Source organism: Culex pipiens, chromosome 3, assembly GCF_016801865.2.
Source record: "Culex pipiens pallens isolate TS chromosome 3, TS_CPP_V2, whole genome shotgun sequence".
NCBI classification, from domain to species: Eukaryota; Metazoa; Arthropoda; class Insecta; order Diptera; family Culicidae; genus Culex; species Culex pipiens.
In genome coordinates, this window is record NC_068939.1 from 14,427,952 (window position 1) to 14,450,283 (window position 22,332).

Below are 22,332 nucleotides of genomic sequence, written 5' to 3' on the forward strand. Positions count from 1 at the left end.
AAACGTTTGTGTACAGGACGCCGAATTGTTGAATCATTTTCTGGCGTGAAAAGAATTTTGCAGCCCATAACCAGTTATTAAAATGAAATTAATTATTTTTGTTTCAAATTTTCTTCGCCTGATTTGTAAGCACCTATGTCAAAATCCAAGATTGTTTATTTTTTACTCTTTGGTCTGACAGTCTTGGTCTGACAGTTTTGGTCTGACAGCTTTATCATGGATTTTGGTCTGGACAAGGCGAGGGATAGGACACAGCACCCGCTTGTAATTGCTCAGACGGACTTTCTTTCGCTCTATTCCGCCCATTCAAAACTACCCGTCGTACGTATTTATTTATCTTATATATTTTTTTTATTTTTATTTGCTTGTTATATTAAACGCTATCAATTACTGAAACTAACCGATAATATTAAAGTTAGCGCAAAAGACTTGTTCAGTTTTTTTTGTTGTTGTTGTTTATCCACTTCTTTCTCTTCACTTTCACTGCAGTTCGCGTGTTCACAAACTACTCTCGCGCACTTTCTCGCTCTGTGTTTACAGTTAATAAATATAGGACTTTTGTTTTTTTTTCTGATTTAATCGCATCTGGGTCACCTCTTTCTAATTTTCGCATCTGCTTTCGTCTAACCTTGTTGCACTTTTTTTGTTGAGTGTGTGTTGCTGTTTTAAATTTAATATATGAAAAAGCTATCTACGATTTTACCGACTCGGTTGTCACTGCGGGTTCTCGAGCGGGTATGTGCACTCGAATTTTAGGTTGTGTTTTGTAAAATAAAGCAAAAACGTATAGTTTTTTTGTTAAATTTGATTTTTTTTTTGTTTAGATTATTTCGCTCCTTTTAGCATTCGCGCAGTACGAGTATTTGATCTCTTTTTTCCCAGTTTTCTTTTTTTATTTGCTTGTTTTCTCCGAGTATGTTGTCGATCTCTATTCAAAGGTATTAAAGGTAGTTTAAGGTAGGGTAAGACTGTTTGCTGCTATAAATGTGGGTGATTTAGTTGGTTACAACTATTTAGCTTTTTAATAGGTTGAAAAATAAGGTAAAATTAAATGATTTTTTAAATTTTATTTCCAATAGGCTACTAGAATTGAATAGTATCATGTTTGATTCTCAGGATTAAGTTTACTTTTCTTACAGAAGCTGATAACAATTTACCCCGTTTTTTTTTATTTTTTCTTCGTTCGCAAGGAGCGGACGACTTCTCGCAAAAAACATGAACTTTTTATGACGATGGAGTTTGGTGTAATATTTATAAATGTTTATAGCGTATATCTCGTGATTTTTTTCTTCTTTATGTACATCGAAGCGAAACATTAAATTGCGCAGTAAATGGAACAGGTAATAACTTGAGTAAACTCAACAAGCTCAGCTGGTCCACCCTTGTTTGGCTGATTCGCTAGTAGCGTGCACTTAACCGTTAAACTGAAATGCATTGAAACTCTCTGTCAGTTCGTGTGGAATTTTGGTCGAACAAATTTTAAACTTTGTTGGTAGTTTTTTTTAATTTAGAAGAAAATTGCTTGGCTCTAACCTAGAATTTGTTGATGCGTTGTGATTAGTTTGACTTTAGCGTGCACTTTTTTTTTCTATTAATCGAGAAAATTTAAAAAATGTATTTTTATGTGATTTAACTATTACGTCGACCTATTGTTGTTTGCATTGTTTTCATTCTTTTTAGTTTCCCGTTTTTTTACGGTTCTCCCTTCCGTGTTTACCCCCAAATATTTGCTAACTCTTATACAAAAAAGAGATTAACTTACTTGCTACTCGATTAAAAATGTTTTTTTTTTTTATAAGAGAAGGTGTGGCTTTTCACAGAAAAGCCATCGCCTTATGCTCAAAGGTTGCGTATTTTTACATGAGTTTTATGTTTGTTTTGATAGTGATTTTACGTTATTATCTAGAAAAGAGTGAATTTTTATACAACATTTACACATCAAGCACATTTTTCTCTTTCGCCCCAAAAAGAGTAAATTTTTCGAACGAAATGTACCTTTTTTTCTCTTTTTATTCGTTGACGAGTTTTTCCCCTTTCAATTTTACTTTTTTTTTACAAACGACATAAAGAAACACTAATAGAAACTTTGTTTGTACTGTTTTGCCTTATAATTGTGTGTGTGTCTGCTTCCCCAATCAAATGGCCAATTTCACCCCGTCGTACTTACTTTCACGTGCGCCGCTTTTAAATCTTCATGAAGAAACGCTCCCGCAGCGGGTGATTGCGCTAGAGGATGCCGTTGGTAAAGTACTGGTAGCTGTCGTACAGCTTCGTCGAGAACGAGTTCAGCGAGTCCTGCACCAGCTGTTCGACCTTCCGCTCGAGCTCCTGCTCGGTGAGGTTCATGTGGAACCGGTTGCGCAGGTTGCGCACCGTGCCCGAGCAGCCGTTCCGGAAACACGGCAGCTGGGAACCTTGAGGGATGAATGAGATATTTAGTAACAGTTTGAAAACAGATTGATCAAGCAAAAACACTCACTGCTTCGCATAATCTCCACGATGTTGATGATGCGGTCCATGTGTTTCCGGGCCGCCTTGAGGCCCTCCAGCAGCAGATGCTTGAACTCGGGCCACAGCTCCGACGAGGGGCCGCCCATCACGTCCACAAACTCCGGCGTCAGCTTGAACGGGGACTGCTCGAAACCTGCACAAAAAAATCAGAATTTTAGACTTCTTCTGCAAGATGTTCAGGACGGGGGATCTTACCTAAATTCTTGGGAGATATGCTCAGGATGAATCCAAAGTCGATGTGAATCAGATGGCCATCCGCGTGCAGCAGAATGTTGCCGTTGTGACTGTTGAAGAGAACATTGCCAATTAATTTAAGACATCTCTAGAAAAACACCTCGCGATCCTCACCGATCCTTAACCTGCAGCAGGTACGAGATCAGACAGTACGCCGCGCACGACTGCATAAAGTTGCGCTGCGCCCGCTTGAACTCGTCCGTGTCGACGCCGCCGTACTCGTCCACAAAGTAGTCGCGCAGGCTCTTGTTCGAATTCTTCTTGATCTGGTGCAGCGACACCGTGTTCAGGATGGGCTCGATCAGGCCCGAGTCGTTCGACAGGCACACGATCTTGTACGGCTGCACCGACAGATCGACGTCCTCCTCCTGCCAGATCAGCTTGAACATCTGCGAAAGAGAAAGCAAAGGTGATGAGTTGATGATCATTAACGGGGGGATTGATCGAAGTAACTGACCTCCAACAGCTGCGTCGCCATCAGCTCCTGCCGCAGATCGTCGCCGCACTTGACGATCGCCGAAAGAAGCCGCCAGCTCTGCAAGTGTCCGTACGGGGAGCTCTCCCGGATTTGCTTCTCCTTTTCGTGCCATGGTTCCTGAAAACAGAAAGAGTTGATCGTCACCATCTTGCAACACACACAGTTGGGAGTCCAAGGTTGTTAATCGATAAAATTACTAAAATTTTCGCAAAATACCGTATTTTTTCGAAAGTACTCAAATTTTTATAATTTGCAATATGGGTATCAAACGATGCGAAATTTTTTATGCTTTTTCACTTTTTTATAGTTTTTTTTAAATACTAAAAATTTTCACAAAATTCCGTATTTTTTCCGAAAATACTAAGTTTTTCTAAGTATGCAATATGGTTATCAAATGAAGCAAATTGTTGTTTGCTTTTTCACTTTACTTGAGTTAGTTGGAAAATACTAAAATAATTCACAAAATACCGTATTTTTTCGAAGATACTCAAATTTTCAAAATTTGCAATATGGGTATCAAACGAAGCGAAATTATGTATGCTTTTTCACATTATAATTTTTTTTGAAATACTAAAATTTTCAAAATCAAAGCGAAATTAAAGTTTTTTTAAGAGTACTAAAATTTTCGTTCAATACCGTATTTTTCGAAAATATTCAAATTTTCAAAATTTGCAATATGGGTATCAGACGAAGCGAAATTTTGTATGCATTTCAATTATTACAGTTTTTTTTGAATATTTTTAAATTTTCGCAAAATACCGTATTTTTCGAAAATTACAAAATTTTCGAAATTTGTAATATGGGTATCAAACGAAGCGAAATTATGTATGCTTTTTACTTTATTAAAGTTTTTGTTATTTAGAAAATACAAAATTTTTGCAAATACTTTATTTTCGAAAATACTCAAATTTTCAAAATTTGCAATAAATGTATCAAACGAAGCGAAATTTTTGCATACATTTCACTTTATTAATGTATTTTTTTTGGAAAAAAAAACTTAAAATTTTGGCAAAATACTGTTTTTTTCGAAAATACTAAAATTTTTAAAATTTGTAATATGGGTATCAAACGATGTGAATTTTTGTAAGCATTTTACTTTATTAGAGTTTTTTTATAGAATATACTAAAATTTTCACAAAATAACGTATTTTTTTTTGAAAATACTCAAATTAAAATTAAAAAAGTTAAAATGCATTCAAAATTTCGCTTACTTTGCGAATTTTGAAAACATGAGTATTTTTGAAAAATACGGTATTTTGTGAATATTTTGGTATTTCATAAAAAAGAACTCTAAAAAAGTCAAAATGCATTCCAAATTTTACTTCGTGGGGTATCAAATATTGCAAATCAATAAAAAATAGTACTTTCGAAAAAAATATGGCATTTTGTGAAAATTTTACTATTACAAAAAAACATTAATAAGGCGAAAAAGCATTCAAAATCTCGCTTCGTTAGATGCCCATATTGCAAATTTAGAAAATTTGAGTACTTCCGAAAAATCGGCATTTTGTGAACAACTTTGAGTATTTATACTTTGAAATTTACTACATTTTCAAACAATATATTCTTAGTGAAAGCATTGAAAATTTTACATGAGATGGTTGAATTAAATCGATTTTAGAAAGAAAGAGTTATCGAAATAACGATAACGATAACCATTTTCGTTATCGTTTTCGAGCCTCAATAATTTTATCGTTAACAACCTTGGTTGGGACTTTGGCAAACTAACCTTCAGTACGGCAGCCGACGGATCCTCCGGATCGAAGCTGAACGGTTTGGTGCTTTCCGCGTTCAGGTTGGCACAGTGTCGGTTTCGGACGTCGCCGATGTTGAACAGGGCGGGGGCACCTGGAAGGGACAAAAACAAGTTAATCATCCGAACCACTCGGAAGAAGTATCACAAGCTTACCTTGTTCCCGCGAGTCGTACGAGTCGACGGAGAACTGCGAGATGGCGTCCCGCTCGGACGCAAGACTCCGGTGCAGGTTGAGGTACTGCGCGGTGATTTCGTCGTCCTCCTGGGACCACACGTCGTCCTCGGTGAAGCCGTAGTCGTAGCCGATGCTGTAGCTGGAGCCACTGGTTGCGGCCGGCGAGGCCAACGGTTGGGGCTGCTGGGTTACGGGGGCGGCGGCGGCGGCGCTGTCCAGATGTTCCTCACTTTTCGTGTGCCGCAGCGTCGGCATCATGCGGGGAATGACGGGCGAGGTGTAGATGTCGTTCACTTCGACCACCTCGACGTAGATGATGTACGGGGTTTTGTCCTTCGAGTTGAGGACGGCAGTCTTTTCCTCCGTGATCCGGACCACGTGGTGTGGCGTTTCGGCGTTCAGCGGTAGCCAAACGCGCGCTGGAAGATTCTTGTTGATCAGATTGAGGAGTATCCGCAGCCGGGACGTCTTCTCCATTTTGGTCTGCAGCACGGACAACATCCGGCCGATGTCGATGAGGGACTTCATGAACTCCTTCTGGGGGACCAGTTTGGGGGCGCCACACGAGCAGACCGTCTGCTGGCCGAGCAGATCGTTGACGGTTCCGCGGACGGACTCGAAGCAGACGCACCCGTTGTCGAAGGCACGGCCACTGCTCAGATCTCCGAGGCAGAGTGGCCGAGGCGGCGTCGGGTACAGCATCGGATTGGCGGTCAGCGATCCCATGAGGCCGGTGGCATCGGATTGAGACCGGTGGTGGGTCTTTTTTACCGTATCCAAAGCAGATCCCAACGTCTTCAGGTGTTGACGTCGTTCCCGCTTCGGGTAGAGTTCCTTCAGCAGAGACAAGTGCTTCCGGATTGAGTTCCCACTACTGCTCATGTCATTGTTGAAGTTGTAGGCCTCCAGCAGCCACACGCACCTCAGTGAAAAGTCTACCGATCTCCGACACCGATACACCAGGTACGGATCCAGCACCTCGGACAGTTCTTCAATCTGCATATACATGATGATCATCTGCGGAATGTACAGATCCACGTCGGCGTCGGGAAAACTAAAGATCTTGTTCCCGATGAAACTCAGCACACCCGGCTCCTTCGAATAGAACAGGTAATGGACGGCGAAATGGATGTTGAAAACGGGCGACTCAAAGAACCTCAACAGGCCACTCTGACCCCGCTCGGCCTTAATCTGCGGTTCGATTATCTCCTTCGGACTTACACTCGCCGGCACGGCCACACCCGGAACCTTCAGCGAACTCGTGGACGATGATTTTGAAAGACTTTTATGTTCCGGTTCCGGAGATGGCACCACCGCCGGCACCACCACTTCCGGTGGCGTACTCGCCGAACTCGACGCTGGCACCGCCGCAGCCTCTTTACTCTTCATCCTCGACCTTAGCACGCCAAACTCGCGCTTCTTGGAAATCTCCGTCGGAGACTTGACCTTCTCCTCCTCCTTCTCCTTATTCTTGGCGCTCTTCTTCTCGTGATTATCGATGATGCTCTGCGCCGTCCGGAAGATGGCGTTCTTGGTGGCACCGAAAAAGTTCCGGAAAATTATCTCGTTCTTCTGGTCACTCTTTTGGCTCGTCGTCGTCGCACTCGCCGACGTCGTACTTGGCACAGAATTACTCGCAACGGGCGTCGTCGCGTCCTCCTCCTCTCCTTCGTCTTCTTCAACGGCAGCCGCCGTTGGCTGCGGTTCCTCCTCGGGGTCATCCTCGTACTCGATCGGCACGCAAATCTTCTCCAGCATGATGGCGGCCTTGTTCATGTTATGCTCGCGATAGCGAACCTTGTCGCTAACGATTGGCGGAGTCACCGAGCTGGCAGAGGAGCTGGCCTTGTCCTTGCAGTCTGCCGTCGTCGTCGGAGCCAGCGTCAACGGGTAGAAGCACAGGTCCGCCTGAAGCATGCGGTATTCCTCGTCCATCGAGGTCGTCTCGAGGATCTCGATGCACTCCTCTTCGGAGGGGTCAATTTCGCCCGAGTCGAGGCTTTCCCGCGAGCGACGGATCCGGTTCAGCGAGTTGTGGTCGGGTTCCGAACCGCAAATGATACCTGTTATTAGAGGGGAGTTGTTAGAAGTGGACAAAGCAATACAAAAAACAAAACGTTGGAACTCATCAAGCATTTATTCCACAATTAGATCGCATAGACTCCCCTCAGCGCAAACACACTGATCCCCAGAACAACCCCGAACCCAATGGTCCCCGCAAGCAGCCGCTGAAGAAACAGCGTCTTTGCCTGCACCAGATGATCCAAATCGTTCTCGCAAGCCCCAATCCCATCGACCAACGCAAGTATCTTCTCACAGTCACAACCCTTCCCTAATTCCTCCCCCTCCCCATCAACCTCCCCCATCCGGAACAGAACCCACGACCCGCGCGGCACATCCATCGACAAGTCCTCCAGAAACAGCCAGTCCCGGTCGATCGTCGTCAGCTGGGCACTGTTCTGAAAGCCACAGTCCTGCGAGTCGCCAGCACTCCTGGGACCGTACCCGGTGCAGAGGACCGCGTTCGCCTTCCGGTCGTACACGATCCGGAACAGAACCCGGCCCGAGCAGTGGGCGGCCAGGTCGAACGTGCTGTCGCTGAGCGCTAGCTGGAACGGGGCGCACTGGTCCTGGTGATGGTGCTGGAACAAGCTGAACAGATGCATCGGCTGGCCCGGGATGACCGGCAGGGGTTTCATCGGTTGCAGCAGGTAGCGAGTGGACGCTTCGGTGAGCTTGAAGCTGGTACAGTTGGTTGAAGCGCTGACGGAGGAGGTCCAGCGGAGCACGAGCAGCAGCAGGATTCGGGTCTTCCAGAAGGTGGTCATGTTGGGTAGGATGATTTAGCGCAAATGATAGATGAGAAGTTCGTTTTTGGCCTATGAGGAAAGGCACAACATTTCGAAATGTATAATCACCGACGGTTGGTAATTTGATTAATTTCCCAAGCGACACCTACGATGATTATCCGACGCAATTGCACCCGAATCAGGGAAGCCAATTACTCTGACAACGGTAACAGGAATGGAATACTGTTACAGAGAGCGAGTTGTGGCGCTATAACCACGGCAAATAGTGTCCAGGGCATTTGTGGAAATACAGTGTCCCATCCCAGAGGGTCCCGGGGTACCAAACCTTCTTAGCATGGTGCTCCCAACGAATAAATCAAATCTCGGTTTTTCGTAAGATGCCAATTTTTATTTGCAACTGACAATGGCTTTACAAGGGTGGTTCAAATTCGGGCTTACTCGGGGCTACCCCCTGAAATCTGAAAGATTGAACCTTCACTAGGCTAAATTCTAAATTTTAGCTCAGTCTGACCACGGGAACCCCACCCTCTAATCGATTGCAGTTTGTATGTGGGAAAAATCGTCAAAATGTATGGAGAAAATCAACTGTTTTAGTTTTTTACCTGTGGAAGGCGCAATAACTATCCAATTCTTAGAACTAAGAACTTTCCCGAAGACACCATATTTTTTATTTTTATTTTTGCTTTCATCAAAAAAAAAAAAAAAAAAATTGTGTTTGGACCACTTTACACACGCAGAAAAATAAGGCATATTTGAATCAACAAAACGTTTTGTTGATTTGAAAATCAAGATTTTTGTTGAATCAACGATAAACGTCAAAGCAGCTTTTTCAAAACAACAAAAGACTTTTGTGGAATTGAGAAAATCAAGGTTTGTTTCAACGCATTTTTTTCGTTGATTATATTCAACAAAAAATTTGTTGATTCAAACCTCGTACAGGCTGATTCTACAAAACATTTTTCTGCGTGTACTTTTTTTTTTAAAATAAAGTGCAACGTATTTTTGTTATGAGAATTTTAAGTCACTATTTTTATACTGCGAAATATTCTTCTCTATTCAATCAAAATGCTGTCAAAATTTTCATATCAAATCTAACATTTAAAAAGGGCTAACATGTTTTTTGACATTTTGACATTAAGGCTTGATATGAAAATTTTGAAAACATTTTTTTTTTTAAAGCAGAAAATTTCAGTCTAAATTACTGAAATAGAAAATCTTACCAACAGGTGCCAAGATATCATCAGTTGAAAAATGAGGGACGATTAAACGACACTGAGAAAAAAAAAACACTTTATACTTTTAAAAACTTAAAGTTGTCTGGTCAACAATTTAAAAAAAACCTGATTAATTTTTTTTATTGAAATAATTTAACACTTTCCGAAAATTTTAGCCAAAAATTTCCTGTAACTTGATAACAATGCTTTTTATGAAAAAATGTGTTAACCCTCTACCGCCCAAATTTTTTTCGATTTTTTTTATTTTTCCCGTGTTCAGGAGGTCATTTTGAGCAACTTTTGTTCTACGAAAATTGTTCTTCTTTTGTTTTATTTTTTTCTAGTTTTTTAGTTTATGTTTGTTTTTGATAGTATTTGGCCTATTCTACCACCTCCTATCATTACATTTTGCCTTTTTATTTTTTTTTCATATTTTACAGTCACTTTTTCAATAATGTTTTGCTTTTTTCACATATTTTACTATTGAATGGCACCATTATGATTTAAATTGTAAAAAAATGCGTAGAGGCATAGTCTGGGACACTACAAAAATTACTACATACTTTCTTTGCTTAAAATATAGGAAATGTTAGTAAAAAATACAGCCAAAGTTGACCCCAAAAAATACTTTTTTAAAAACATTGACAAAGTACATCAAATAAGTAAAACTTAAGAAATTTTCTAAAATTTTAAGAGTTCTTCTTTCCAGTACTTTTTAAAGGTTAAAAATTGATTTACGGCGATTTTATTAATCGCAAATATTGTCGTTTTTCAGGAATCGGTTTTAGATGCAAAATTGGTGCAAATCGAAAATGACTTAATCCTCTAAAACCTAACCCCGCCTTTAGACGGGTTTCGATTTTAGAGGATTAAGTCATTTTCGATTTGCACCAATTTTGCATCTAAAACCGGTTCCTGAAAAACGACAATATTTGCGATTATCATTATTCAAAAGTGTATATCTCGGGTACCATATTTTGCACCATCCTAAGTTGTAAAGCATACGTATTTTGGGAAAACAACTTTTAGTAATAAAATGTCAAGCAAGTAAATTTGTACTTTTTACGTGTTTTTCTGAAAACTCCAAATCCTAACTTACCACTTTGCCGAAGACAACAAATTGATCAGAAATTACTTTCTCAAAAAACAGATTTTCGAATATTTACATGCCAATTTGTATGACCATTCCGCAATATTGTAAGGAGCCTTGTATGTTAAAATTTATTATGCTAAATTACATAGGGAATTCATCGACAAAGTTTTATCCGAATAATGCTAAATTACATAGGGATCGAAAGTTTTATCCAAATAAAAAAAAAACAAAATAAAATTCTTGAAGCAAATTGCGATTTTTTAGAGAATTACTGAAGATTCTGATAGTAGTTTTTATTTTAATTTTAATTGCTCCTTTGAAAATCTCAAATTTTAAATTAACGTCTTATAAAACACAATAATCAAAACAACGATCATGATGAAAGTACCAGCAATACCGTATGCAACAAACTCCCTGTCCCCCTGGGAATTCTTGTAATCGCACTCGTAAAACCGTTTGGTTTTCTCAAATGCCTCACAATTACACTCTCGTTTCACTTCCTCGATTTTTTTCTTTTCAACGAAATTCTGCCGGCCAACTCTTTCCCCCGTCTGGTTGAAATCCTCCACCTTGATACCGCTATCAAACACCGACAGTGCAATACGATTCTGTGTGCAAGCGTTGGTGTTGTTGCGATGAGGCAACAAGCACTTGATTTACTCTCGCAGAGAACTCCAAATCAGCTCAAAGATGAAGGTAAAAGAGCTACTGCTACCATCCTCGTTGCCTGCGCACTCGACGATTACCGACAGCTTCGTTTGGTTCTCCGAGATCACGGTTGATAGCTGCAGGCAGTCCGGATTCGCCACACTGTTGGACACGCTCAGTATCGATCCCTGGGAGTGCGATTGGGGTGATTGCTTTTGGTGGCGAAACAGGCGCGATCTTTCCAAAAGTTCAACGGGGCAGTTGGCCAGATTTGGGTCGGAACTAGGCATCGAACAGTCCGCCAGGACGCAGGCTGGTTCGAAGGACGTTGCAGCGAGGATTTTGAGCTGCAGCAGAATTAGGGGCAGCTGGGCAAGAAGGAGACTTGCACGTGTAGAATGCGCCATCGAATTCATTCTAATTGTAGAAATCTAGTTGTTGCGAGACTAGTTTTCACGTACCGCAAACAAATTATATTTCGATAGAAACTTCGAGGTTTCTTTATACCACATATAACATAATGTTACACAACTGTTCACCAGCAAAATTTATAAGTCACAACTGTTATCACAAAGATTGTAACGAAAATGGCTGCGACTCCGTATGCCATGTTCAGCTGTGCTACCACAAGTGGATCCCGTTTAGTATGAAGCTTCCAAACACACTCATCATATCGCTGAAGTATGCTTTCAAACGCTCGGCAATTGCATCGTGGGACCCAATTCTCCGATTCGTTCTGCGTCAAAAAGCTAGATCGTCCAATGAGCTCTCCATCGGGGTCAACATTTTCCACCACCAAGCCCGAATCGTTCGCCATAAGTCGTAGCCGATTCTCCGGAAAGCTGGTGCAACTGTCCGTTCGCTCGTAGTAAGGGCGTATGCACTGTATATGACCCGTTCTGTTGTCGTAAACCAGCTTAAAGTAGGTCGAGTAAAACATGGTAATACTTTTGCACATCAACGTCGCGGTTAGCTTAATCTCTGAGGTGCCCTTCGTGTTGACGGTTCCGATGTAGAATTTGACGCATGTCGAGTCGGCCGCACTGCTGGACAGGTCCAGAATAATTCCACGGGAGTTACCGTCGGACGTTTGTTCCTCCGATGGAGCCAATTCCCCTTTCAGCATGTGTTGGAGGGTGCAATTTTGATCGAACGGCTCTGATCTCGGGATCGAACAGTCTGTTAGTACGCACAGGGATTCAGCAAATTCAGCCACAGGGAAAAGTTGGGCGACCAGTAGGCAAAAAAGCAGCTGAAACTGAATCCCACTTGTGGTTGGCTTCATTGTTTTATTACTAGTGACCAGGAATTAGTCTTTATTCTATGAACATGGTAGATGATTAGGAAATAGATGTTTAGTTTATTGTGTGTAAACAGGAAACGATACTGTTTCCCTATAATACGGAAAGTAATTACAGCAATGGGTGTTGTAGTTGTATTATATAAACAAGAATGATTCCAAGAAACAACACTGCCTCATGAAAACTTGCAACATTAGATGATTTTTTAATTGTTTTGATGCTTATTTGTGAAAATAGTGTCTTATTTCAACATACCTACACTGTTTTCAAAAAATGTTTGTTTTGTTTGGTGACTATTTTTATAAAAGTGATCAAACTTTATGGAAACTATCTTGGAAAGGTCCCTTAAAGTCATTTCTTATCAACCTTCAACATTGTTTTAGACGAAATGGCTTGTTTTCTTAGGTGGCACATTGCATCCCAAAGCATAAGGCTACTACGATGAATTCATAAATTTGTATGTCTCTGTATGGTTTTTGGTGCATTTTACTTAGGCGGGCCATTCTGACCCCCTGCCCTATCTGGATGCGACAGTCGGTTCAGATTTCAAAAAAGTGTCCCTTGTTAAAAGTAATTAATTAGAAGTCTCTTTGGATTAGCTTTATATTAAAGAAAAAAAGTTTGTGAAGAAGATGTGTTGTTGGGATTGAGATAGAGTAGGGAAAATATATCCTTTCTAATCAAACACCTATCTTCGTCATATGGAGAGTTTGATGCTCGATTAAAGCTCCAAAAATACTATTTAGGCTATAAACTTACCAGCAACGACACCGCCTCGAGTAAGCACGCAAATTTATGCCATTTACTGGCCAAAAAGATCAAATTTAATGCACTTTTGATCATAATTTCTATTTTGTGAGACCATTTCTCATCATTTTGGTGGCACACACATCCACACGCAAGATCAGAGGTTGACTGCTTAACGAAAGTCGCCATCAATATCTTTTCACTTGCGCTAACGATTTCAAAGCGCTTAACATATAAAATTGCTTCCAACTACCGGCAACATGTTCTTTTGCACATTAGTCAGTCACTCACTTGAAAAATAATCCCGAAAAATGTAAATAATTAGCAAGCACCATCAAAAAAACAAACGCGCTAAGTCTTCTGACGTTTGAATTTTGAATACCCATTCCAATCGAAGGCTGAAGAAAACCGAGCGAGAAGCGAAGGCAAATAAAGAACAAAGGGTGGCCACCAACACCACCAACATGCTGGTGCAGCGCCTGTTGGAGTAAGCCAGTGATGCCAGGAAATTTTCTCTATAAATGCTACTTTTTCATGAGTGTTCGCTTAAAATTTCATCAATTTTGGCAGCACTAAGCAGACCCAAAAGAGCGCTGGAAGAAAAAAAGAACTAAGCTGAAAATAGAAAAATGGGCGTGGCCCAATGCACTCGACTGATTAGAATGCATTTTTGAAATATTTTTTTTAAGTGCTTGTAAAAGGAATAGCATAACTTTTAATAAAAGTGAAAATAAACAGAAATGATCACAAAAAGTTGCTGTACTCGTTGGTGTACTTGGTTTTAGTGAATTTCAAGGAACAATCCAGATTATCCAGCATCATTCAAACACGACCGCTAATTAGGCTTAAAACGGGCATATTTCCCCTAGAATTGATTGGTAGCCGAGGTCGCAACACTGAAAAGTATTTGACTAACGATCTGATATTGACTAATAAAGAAAGGGTGTTGTTGTGACACAGTGGATAACCGACCTGTTGGTTCATTAAGCAACCTCAGCTGATCCGTCAATAACGGGATGTCACAACACTAATTTCTCTTCAAACAATGCTGACTTCACTCAAATGTCCTTCGATGGTTCACACAATGTTAGAGCAGCAATGAAGCCGTCCACAAGTGTTGTCATACTTCTGCTGTGGCCAATATTGGTGCTCCTGGTTGGAACAACCCAAATCCCAACCGTTTGTGAGCTATCCGAAAGTTCTATCCCCAGACCATCGAACCGATCCGCCAGCTCAAACTGTTCCGTTCGGCAGTTTGAAAAGTTTGGAATGTTTCCTACCCAGGACTATCCGGCTCAAACTGAGTCCATGGGAGCGTTTCTGGACGTGGCCGCTAGTGTTCGAGACAAGCGTTGCCTTATACTGACCGCTTCGCTTACGTTGACCGTGAAGAAGGCGGAATCGTTTTCGTTGAACTTCATCTGTAATGGAAGCACGTTCTTCTCAAAAGCATTCCTCCTGGAGGGCGGATGTCTACGGCCCTACCCTGATATTGACCCGCGGAAACGTCCCTTCTTCCGACGGGAACGGATCAGAATCACGGACAACGCCGATGGATTGACGGTGGCGAACTTGGACTCCACTGGCAGGTTGATCGCTGAGGGTCAGTTTACATTGCCAAATGCTTCGACTGGGAAGCCTGAAGTATGCGACTGCAGATTGTTTGAGCAAATCACACAAAAGTACGACGAATGTTTGACTGCCAACTATTACGGAATTCAGAATAATTTCCTGGAAAAATATGTCACCTTCGGTATTGGGATCGTACTTTTGGTTGCCTTCGTGACGGCAATTTTAGTTCTCACATCTTCAGAAGTAGAATAAATTACACATCAATAAAGTGTGATTCAAACTCAGTTCCAACATTTTCTTACCCAAATCACATCATCAAGCCCACATTAAACACTTACCGGAATCGTCCGACCCCAGGCTGGTCAGATCTTCCCGCTTTTTGGCGTCACTTTCCTTCCGACTCAACGCTCCTCCTCCGCCCTCGGCCTTGTCCACCGTCCTCGTGCCAGGTACTACAAATAAAACAAAATATTTAGTCCAACCATTTCCTTCGCGAAGCTCCGTCACTAACCTAGCGCAGCTCCAGGCCCGCTCCCGTCCAGTCCGGCCCCGCTGCTCCGATTGCTGCTCGTTCCACTACTGCTACCGCTGTCCGCGCCGTGACCTCCCCGCGTCTGCACGGCCGTCGGCGTGTTGGTCGGGTTCGTCGACGACGACTGGATGATCTTGGTGCACATGGTCGCGCCGAGGATCGAGTTGGTGCACAGGGTGTTTTCCGATTCGGCACTTGGCGAGGACACTTCGACCTGCGGAACAAAGCGTTTAGAATCTGGTTGTTCGGGGACGTTCTGGAAGGTCCTTACCTCCGGTATCCGCTGGAGGGCACTGTCTAAACTTCGGTTGCGATGGTGCTGGGTCATGTTGATTCGAGTGTTGGTCACCTGTGACACTGGAGGTAATAGGATTCCCATTGATCTGTGGAAGAAAACAGACAGCAAAAGTTCGGCTTAGTCTCGGTTTCTGGCAGATTGAAGATTAATTTTAATGGCGGTGCGACCTTCACGGTGTCGCGGATTATTGCATCGGTTTATTTTGTTTTCACTTGAATTAAACTGCACCGAGCGCAATAAACCACCCTGAGGCAGTAAATCTCGTAAATCGATACGTTTAAGCTAGTGGGATAATTTCCGTTTTTGCTAGAGTGTAAATGTTTACCTAAAAATTGAACGCCCTCTTCTCCTTGGGAAATCCTGTCAATAATGTACAACATTGTATTCTATAGCAAAACCAACGACCAGACCGGATGATGCTCAGGCTGCTAATATTTCAGAATGGTGTGCAGAAATAAACCAGACTTTATGCGATGTCGGCGCGTAAATAACGGAGCGTCGCGATCACACCCCACAAGGGGGAGGGTGGAGGAAATGTTGCAAGAAAGATGGTGGTTCCCACGAAGCCGGGGCAACTACCAGAGTACAAGAATCTAGTCTACATAGTGGAAGTTAGGTAAACACAGAGAATGTCAGGAAATTAATGGTGCCCTATTGGTGCGCTATTTTGCGAGGGATGTTTACAATGGAGTTTGTTGAAAGTGGCTAGTATGTATCGGTTAACTTTTTCACTTTTAAAATTGTAGAGCAAATGTCAATCTTGGGTGGTAGTTGAACTTGGCCAGGAGGTTAAATAAAATAGCTTTTAATATTTAATATTCTATTGGTAGGTGATTTTCTTCTTCTATTTTGAACTCATTTTCATAAAAAAGATTTAATGTATTTTGTAAGATTCATTTTAAATGAAATCTTGTTGCATTACGGTGATGACGTTCTGAATAAAAAAAACACATGAATACAGTTCAGACTCGATTATCCGAAGGCCTTGGCAAAATTTCACTTCGGATAATAAAAACTTCGGATAATCGAAACACGATTTTTTTTTTTCGTTGGCTTATTTTTGAATGTTGAGCTTCAGTATGACCCTTAAACTACTTTAAACTTTAGAATTTTTAAATCCGTTGTTCGTGATTTGATTATCCAAAGTCCCATACAAACCTTCGGATAATCGAACTTCGGATAATCGAAACTTCGGATAATCGAGGCTTCGGATAATCGAGTCTGGACTGTAAACCTTTTCGCATTCGCATTTGCATGGAGATGGTGATCTTAGCGGGTTGCAGACTGGATTTCGTCATGTATGAATGATGATTATCCAGCCCAGGTTGCTTAGGAATTGATTGAAGGGAGTTACATTTTAATGATTAAACAAAAACTGTATCACGCAATTTAAACAACAACAAACACGGCTTAACTCACTACTGCCCAAATTTTTTTTTCGAAATGTTTTTTACCTTGTTCAGGAGGTCATTTTGAGCAACTTTTGTTCTACGAAAATCTTAACTTCTCTTGTTTTATGTTTTTCTTGTTTCATTTTTATTATTTTAATTTGCATTTATCTTGTTTAGTTTATGTTTGTTTTTGGTAGTATTTGGCCTATTCTACCACCTCCTATCATTACATTTTGCCTATCTAATTTTTTCATGTTTTTACAGTCACTTTTTAAATTTTTTGCTTGTTTTTCACATTTTCTGCTATAAAATGGTACCATTATCATTTAAATTGTAAAAAAAATAAGTAGAGGCATAGTCTGGGACACTACAAAAATTACTGCATACTTCTTTTTACTTAAAAAATAGGAAATGTTAGTAAAAAACATAGCCAAACTTGAGCCCTAAAAAAATGACACTTTTAAAAACATTGGCAAAGTCACATAAAACACGTAAAACTACCAACCCTTAAATTTTCTAAAATTTTAAGAGTTCTTCTTTCCAATGCTTTTTAAAGATCAAAAATTGGTTGAAAATGGATTTTTGCCGATTTTTTAAATCGAAGCCCGTCTAGAGGCGGGGTTCGGTTGCAGAGGGATAATGTTCTTGTACCGTAAAACGGGGTGACTTTGATAGCCGGGGTGACTTTGATAGGTGAGCGATTTTTCCGCAAAATGAAGAGTACAATTAAAATACGTACGGAATGGTTTAGAATCATACTGACCGTTGTAGAGAAGTGTTCAAAGTACCTCAAAAAGAACTTTTCATGAAATTTTGAAAAGTTTAAAAAGTTAGTTAGCAATAGTTAAGAAAATGTTGATGAAAGTCATTATTTTAAACTTCTCAAAGTGTCATGATTTTCTCAATGAACATGATTTTGAATCGAAAACGGAATGCATTTTCGGATTCTTCGGACAATTTTCCACTAGGAGAAGGTTAAATAAGTTTGTAAATAATAAATATCGATAGTTTTATAAACAAAACCAGTTTTAACAAATTTCTGACAAAATTCTGACTTTTTAGCAATTTTACCTTAAATTTATATGTATTTTGTTAAAAAGCTTATAAACTTAGTTAACTACACCCAAACGGCGGTCGCATGATTGTGGTGCATGGCGGCATGAAAGTATATCAGAATCTGCATGAAAACTGTCCTCATGCATTTTTTGCGATATAGGGGTATGACATTTTTGCCCGTTACCGACAATTATCGACATTACAGACGGCTTTTTGGTTGTATTTCACAAAAAAAACCCTTAACAGAACGAGGATTGAACCACCAACTTCTTGGTTATTAATCCGACACGCTACCACCGCGCCATGGACGCTTGATGAAAAGTGAGTGAAAGAGCACCAACATATGCTTCTTTTTGGAGTATTGCTCGGGACGGGCCAGCGTTATATGTGTTGGTGAGAACTGCAGATCGCTGAAATGTTTACACGCGGGCAAAAATGATCTAGGGGCTTGCTGCAAAAAATGTTATAAAATATGACATTTTCTGCAGCAAATCCACTGTTGCAGATTTTGAGATATATTTTTCCTTTGGGTGTAAATATAAACATGGATTTTTTTTTTCTTTAAACTATATCAGCTATTTTAGTGATGGTACATTTAACGTCCAATTAAGTTTGAACATCTTAAATATGATTTAAATAGGAAAAACTATGACTATCAAAGTCACCCCGGAATTTAAACTAAGAATTTTTAACGTAACTATTTTTCTAAACACTATTGAAAAAACTTTTTTTCCGAAATAGTGCATGTACTTGGTGTGGCGTAACCCAGTACATGTTTAACCCACCGGAGGTCGCGTACGTGTACTTTGTACACAGTTTGTAAGGGCACTTGTAAGAAAGGCGAAAACACGCGACTTCCCGAAGGTTAAGAAATAATAATCTTGAGAAAAACCTTTCCTGTTGGAAAATATTCCAAAAACAAATTGAAAACCTATCAAAGTCACCCTGGTTTACGGTACTTTGTCAATTTACCGCTTAAATAAAAAAAGTATTACTTTTCAAAACAAGTGCTGCAAAGTTCATCTTTGCAGCATCCATTTCAGTGCAGAAAAGTTCAACTTTTCAGCATTTATTGATAAATTCGACGAGTGCTGAAAAAATCAAGTTTTGCAACGAGTTCAACTTTTCAGCATCCATTTCAGTGCAGAAAAGTTGAACTTTTCAGCATTTATTTCGAAAAGTGTTAAGTTTCGATTCTCTTTTTTTGGTACAAAAAAGTAGATCACACAGATAAAAAAAATCATGGTAATATTACATCTGGGAAGGGGTACATCTTTTATGTCCAAAAAAATGTGTAATTTTACCTCTGAAAATGTGTAATTTTACCGCTTTTCTGGAGTAATGTCACTTTTCCAGTCTAAATTGAAGTAAAATTGCATAATAAAAAAGGTAATATTCAACCTTTCAAAATTACACCTTCCAAATTTACACAATTTATTACTGTGTAGTTTCACAACAGAATTGCAAAAATCGCAGAAATTACAGATTTGATCAAATCAATTTCGGCAAAGTTAAAAACAGAGGAAACATGACAATCATAGTCTCAAGAATATGTTTCAAACATTGGACAAAAACGAATGTATGACAAAAGACATAAAGTCTAAAGACATAAAAGGTCAAAGGTGCACAACATTTTAAAGGTCGAATGGACAAAAGGTCGAAAACGGACAACATATCTTAAATGTGTTGTTAATAATTTTTAATATTTGAAAGAATTTGCAATTAGCAAAAAAATACTGAAACAAGAAAAAAATATATTTAAATGAAGAAACTAGCAGTAACGTAACAGTTACGACTTTTTCTCTTCAAAACTTTTAAAGGAATTATTCATGTTTGAAGGAATGAAAAAAAAAAACTCACAAAAAACTGAGAATTTGTTTTGAAAGAATATATTTTTTGTTGAAACAATTCAAGTATGAAATAAGGCTGAACTTACAAATATAACATCACGGAAAATACAGACGATAACATCGAATCTTAAGTTTACATCAACCGAGCTTAAATGTGATTCATAATTTCCGTGTCGAGTAAATTTACACTTTTTTTTCAGTGTATGTTTTATTTCGGATTTTTAACAAAAAATAAATAAATATCAAAATACACGGAAAGGAGACCAAATCCCTAATCACGGTACACTTTACAAAAACTAGCTAACCCTTATTTTTATTAGGTATGCAAAATTAGAAAAATGGACGGTTTTGACTGGAATTTCAAAGAAATTGGCAGACGCATTCGAATAAGGAACCTCTGCCGATTTGATGATGTTTTTACGGTATAATCCTCTCCACCGTCAATTTGCGGTCGAAGGATTTTTCGGGGTACACCTCCTCAATGCAGCTGCATTCTGGATTTGGGATTACTTTTTTCCCCCGTAACCGGAAACACTTCAGACGTGCAAGATTTGCTGCACCCCAGACACCCAGAACAACAACAACGCCGAACCCATATCTCATCGCCGCCGCCGCAGTCACGCGACATCATAAGTCACCCAAAAGAAGTCAGTGCTTCCCCTCCCTCTCCCGCATACATGACTTTATTCATTTCGTTTTCCCAACTTTGGCTGGCAAAGAATGGCGTATAAATCAACTCAACGAACGTGCGTGCGTGCATAAAAATAGCTTGTGCCTCTTGACGTTTTCCAGAACCCCCCGATTTGATGGTGCACTCTCTCTGCTGAAGAGATATAGATTATGCGTGATGCGCCCTTGGCGAGAAGGTGTCACTAAACACGTCGTCTCGGTCATCGTCACCATCATCATCATGGTCGTGAGTTGCAACCCGAGGAGAGTGCATTATCGTGAAATACGACACACCAACTTGGCTGCAGAAGCAGCATCGCCTGAACCTCTTAAGAAGGGTCCACGAGGGGTCCCCTCGACTCGAGCCAAAGTCCCAATCGGTGACGATGGGTAATTATTCACCACTAACTAAACGCAACGAAAAGAAGTGAAGAGTCAAACAGGTTCGAATGCGGCTCGGTGTAACCTTATATCTAGAATCTCAGGGACGACGACGTAAGTCCCGCAGAACGAAACCGCACAATGTACCTTGTGCATCGGTAATTAAGTTGAAGAACAAGTTACTCATTCTGAACGACGATGCACCGAGCTCGCAGAGTTGTTACATCGAAGTTCTTGATTGAAAATAACCAAAGGAATCATGTTACTTGGGCGTTCTAATCGAAGAGGGAAAAGCAATATCGATTGCAAGCTCAGCTTAGAACAGTCCACCTGAGGTGTGCGCGCATGGCTATGGTTCTAGAAACCGGTTGCGTTGTTGACACTACAGTCACGGGCTCGGTGTGAAGCGTTACGTAACGTGTTACGACATGAATCCGTTGTGTACTTGTAACGAGACACGGTAGCTTTGTATCAGCAGTGAGGCGTTTCTTAGTCAAAACGAGCCTCAATTAAACAATATCAAGTTCAGCTTAGTCTATGATCTTGAACCTTTCTAACTGTCCAGTATCGAGAAGATCTTAATTTCAGTTAATTACCAACAGCCGCATTCCAGCTTCAAACGCACTTGACCCAGTCCAATGGCACCATCATCTCTGTCACAAGTTGCTCCCACGTCGAATAACCCATCAACCTTCGGCATTGATCTCTCTGATGTGCAATACCAGCTTTCAGGGCCATCGGTCGTCTTCTGCAAACGCCGTGGAATTCTTAGCGGAAAGCGTAACAAACCGTGGAATGCACAGAAATCAACGACCGACGTATTTCGTGACCATCATCACCATCGGCTTATGTTGCCAACATAGCGCTTCGACATCACTAGACGATGTTGGTGATGAGAAGAAATAACTGTTTTGTAATTGAATTACAGCGCGGTAATTAGCGCGCGTGGTACTGCGATTACGTTGCACGCGAATGGTCCCACAACCCCCGCAGCAAAAGTCAGGAAGTTCTGAACCAGTAATTTATGTGTTTAATTTCAGCCAGACTGGTTCGGACTTGGGATGGGAGGATGCTGAGAGTGTCCGATTTGCTGATGCTAAATTAGAGCTCAAGTCCGCGAGATGTGTGGCTACTGGGGTCACTTCAAGCAGATAAACAAGGGTGGATTCGTGATGTTAAGTACCGTATATGGGGGTGACTTGTCACTTTTCAATTCAATTCATTTTATTTACCGAAATAACAATTTTACACCTTGGCTGGTTCTTAGAGATTTAGAGCTCACTGCATTTTTCGGAATCACTGCTTGGTAACAGAAGATCGTAAGATCTAATCACAAAGAACAGATGTATATCATTGCACAAACAGCATTGAAAAACGTGTGTAAAAATTCAAACCAAAAAACGTTGAAAAGAGCTAGGGTGTGCACCACCCGCCTAGATAGCGCCACTTCCAAAATCATGATGACCTACAGTAGCAGAACGTTGGACCATCTAATCACTGCATAAATCATTCCGTACGAACGACATCCGACCAATGCCTGACTGTCCTTCATCAGAGGGTTGCAATTTTACGCGCCAAAGAAGGTAAACAAAACGAAATCGGACATGTTCGATGAG

General features: G+C 40.6%; 2 protein-coding genes across 2 annotated transcripts in view; one reads left to right on the forward strand and one right to left on the reverse strand.

The window, feature by feature from the left end:
* Nucleotides 1–322: 322 nt before the first annotated feature.
* LOC120429774 (phosphatidylinositol 4-kinase beta) overlaps nucleotides 323–22,332 on the reverse strand; it is a 139,318-nt gene continuing 117,308 nt past the window's right edge. Inside the window, exons 3-12 of the mRNA XM_052709784.1 lie at nucleotides 15,343–15,454; nucleotides 15,051–15,285; nucleotides 14,878–14,991; nucleotides 5,133–7,217; nucleotides 4,953–5,071; nucleotides 3,203–3,340; nucleotides 2,860–3,134; nucleotides 2,707–2,795; nucleotides 2,480–2,644; nucleotides 323–2,414 (exon numbers count right to left, since the gene is read on the reverse strand). Coding sequence (XP_052565744.1) covers nucleotides 2,227–2,414; nucleotides 2,480–2,644; nucleotides 2,707–2,795; nucleotides 2,860–3,134; nucleotides 3,203–3,340; nucleotides 4,953–5,071; nucleotides 5,133–7,217; nucleotides 14,878–14,991; nucleotides 15,051–15,285; nucleotides 15,343–15,454 — 3,520 coding nt within the window. The 3' untranslated portion in view covers nucleotides 323–2,226. The remainder of the gene's footprint in view (nucleotides 2,415–2,479; nucleotides 2,645–2,706; nucleotides 2,796–2,859; nucleotides 3,135–3,202; nucleotides 3,341–4,952; nucleotides 5,072–5,132; nucleotides 7,218–14,877; nucleotides 14,992–15,050; nucleotides 15,286–15,342; nucleotides 15,455–22,332) is intronic.
* LOC120430861 (girdin) overlaps nucleotides 20,432–22,332 on the forward strand; it is a 4,886-nt gene continuing 2,985 nt past the window's right edge. The window contains 3 exon segments of the mRNA XM_052709785.1: nucleotides 20,432–20,582; nucleotides 21,330–21,362; nucleotides 21,364–21,496. Of these exon segments, the coding sequence (XP_052565745.1) occupies nucleotides 20,514–20,582; nucleotides 21,330–21,362; nucleotides 21,364–21,496 (235 nt within the window). The 5' untranslated portion in view covers nucleotides 20,432–20,513.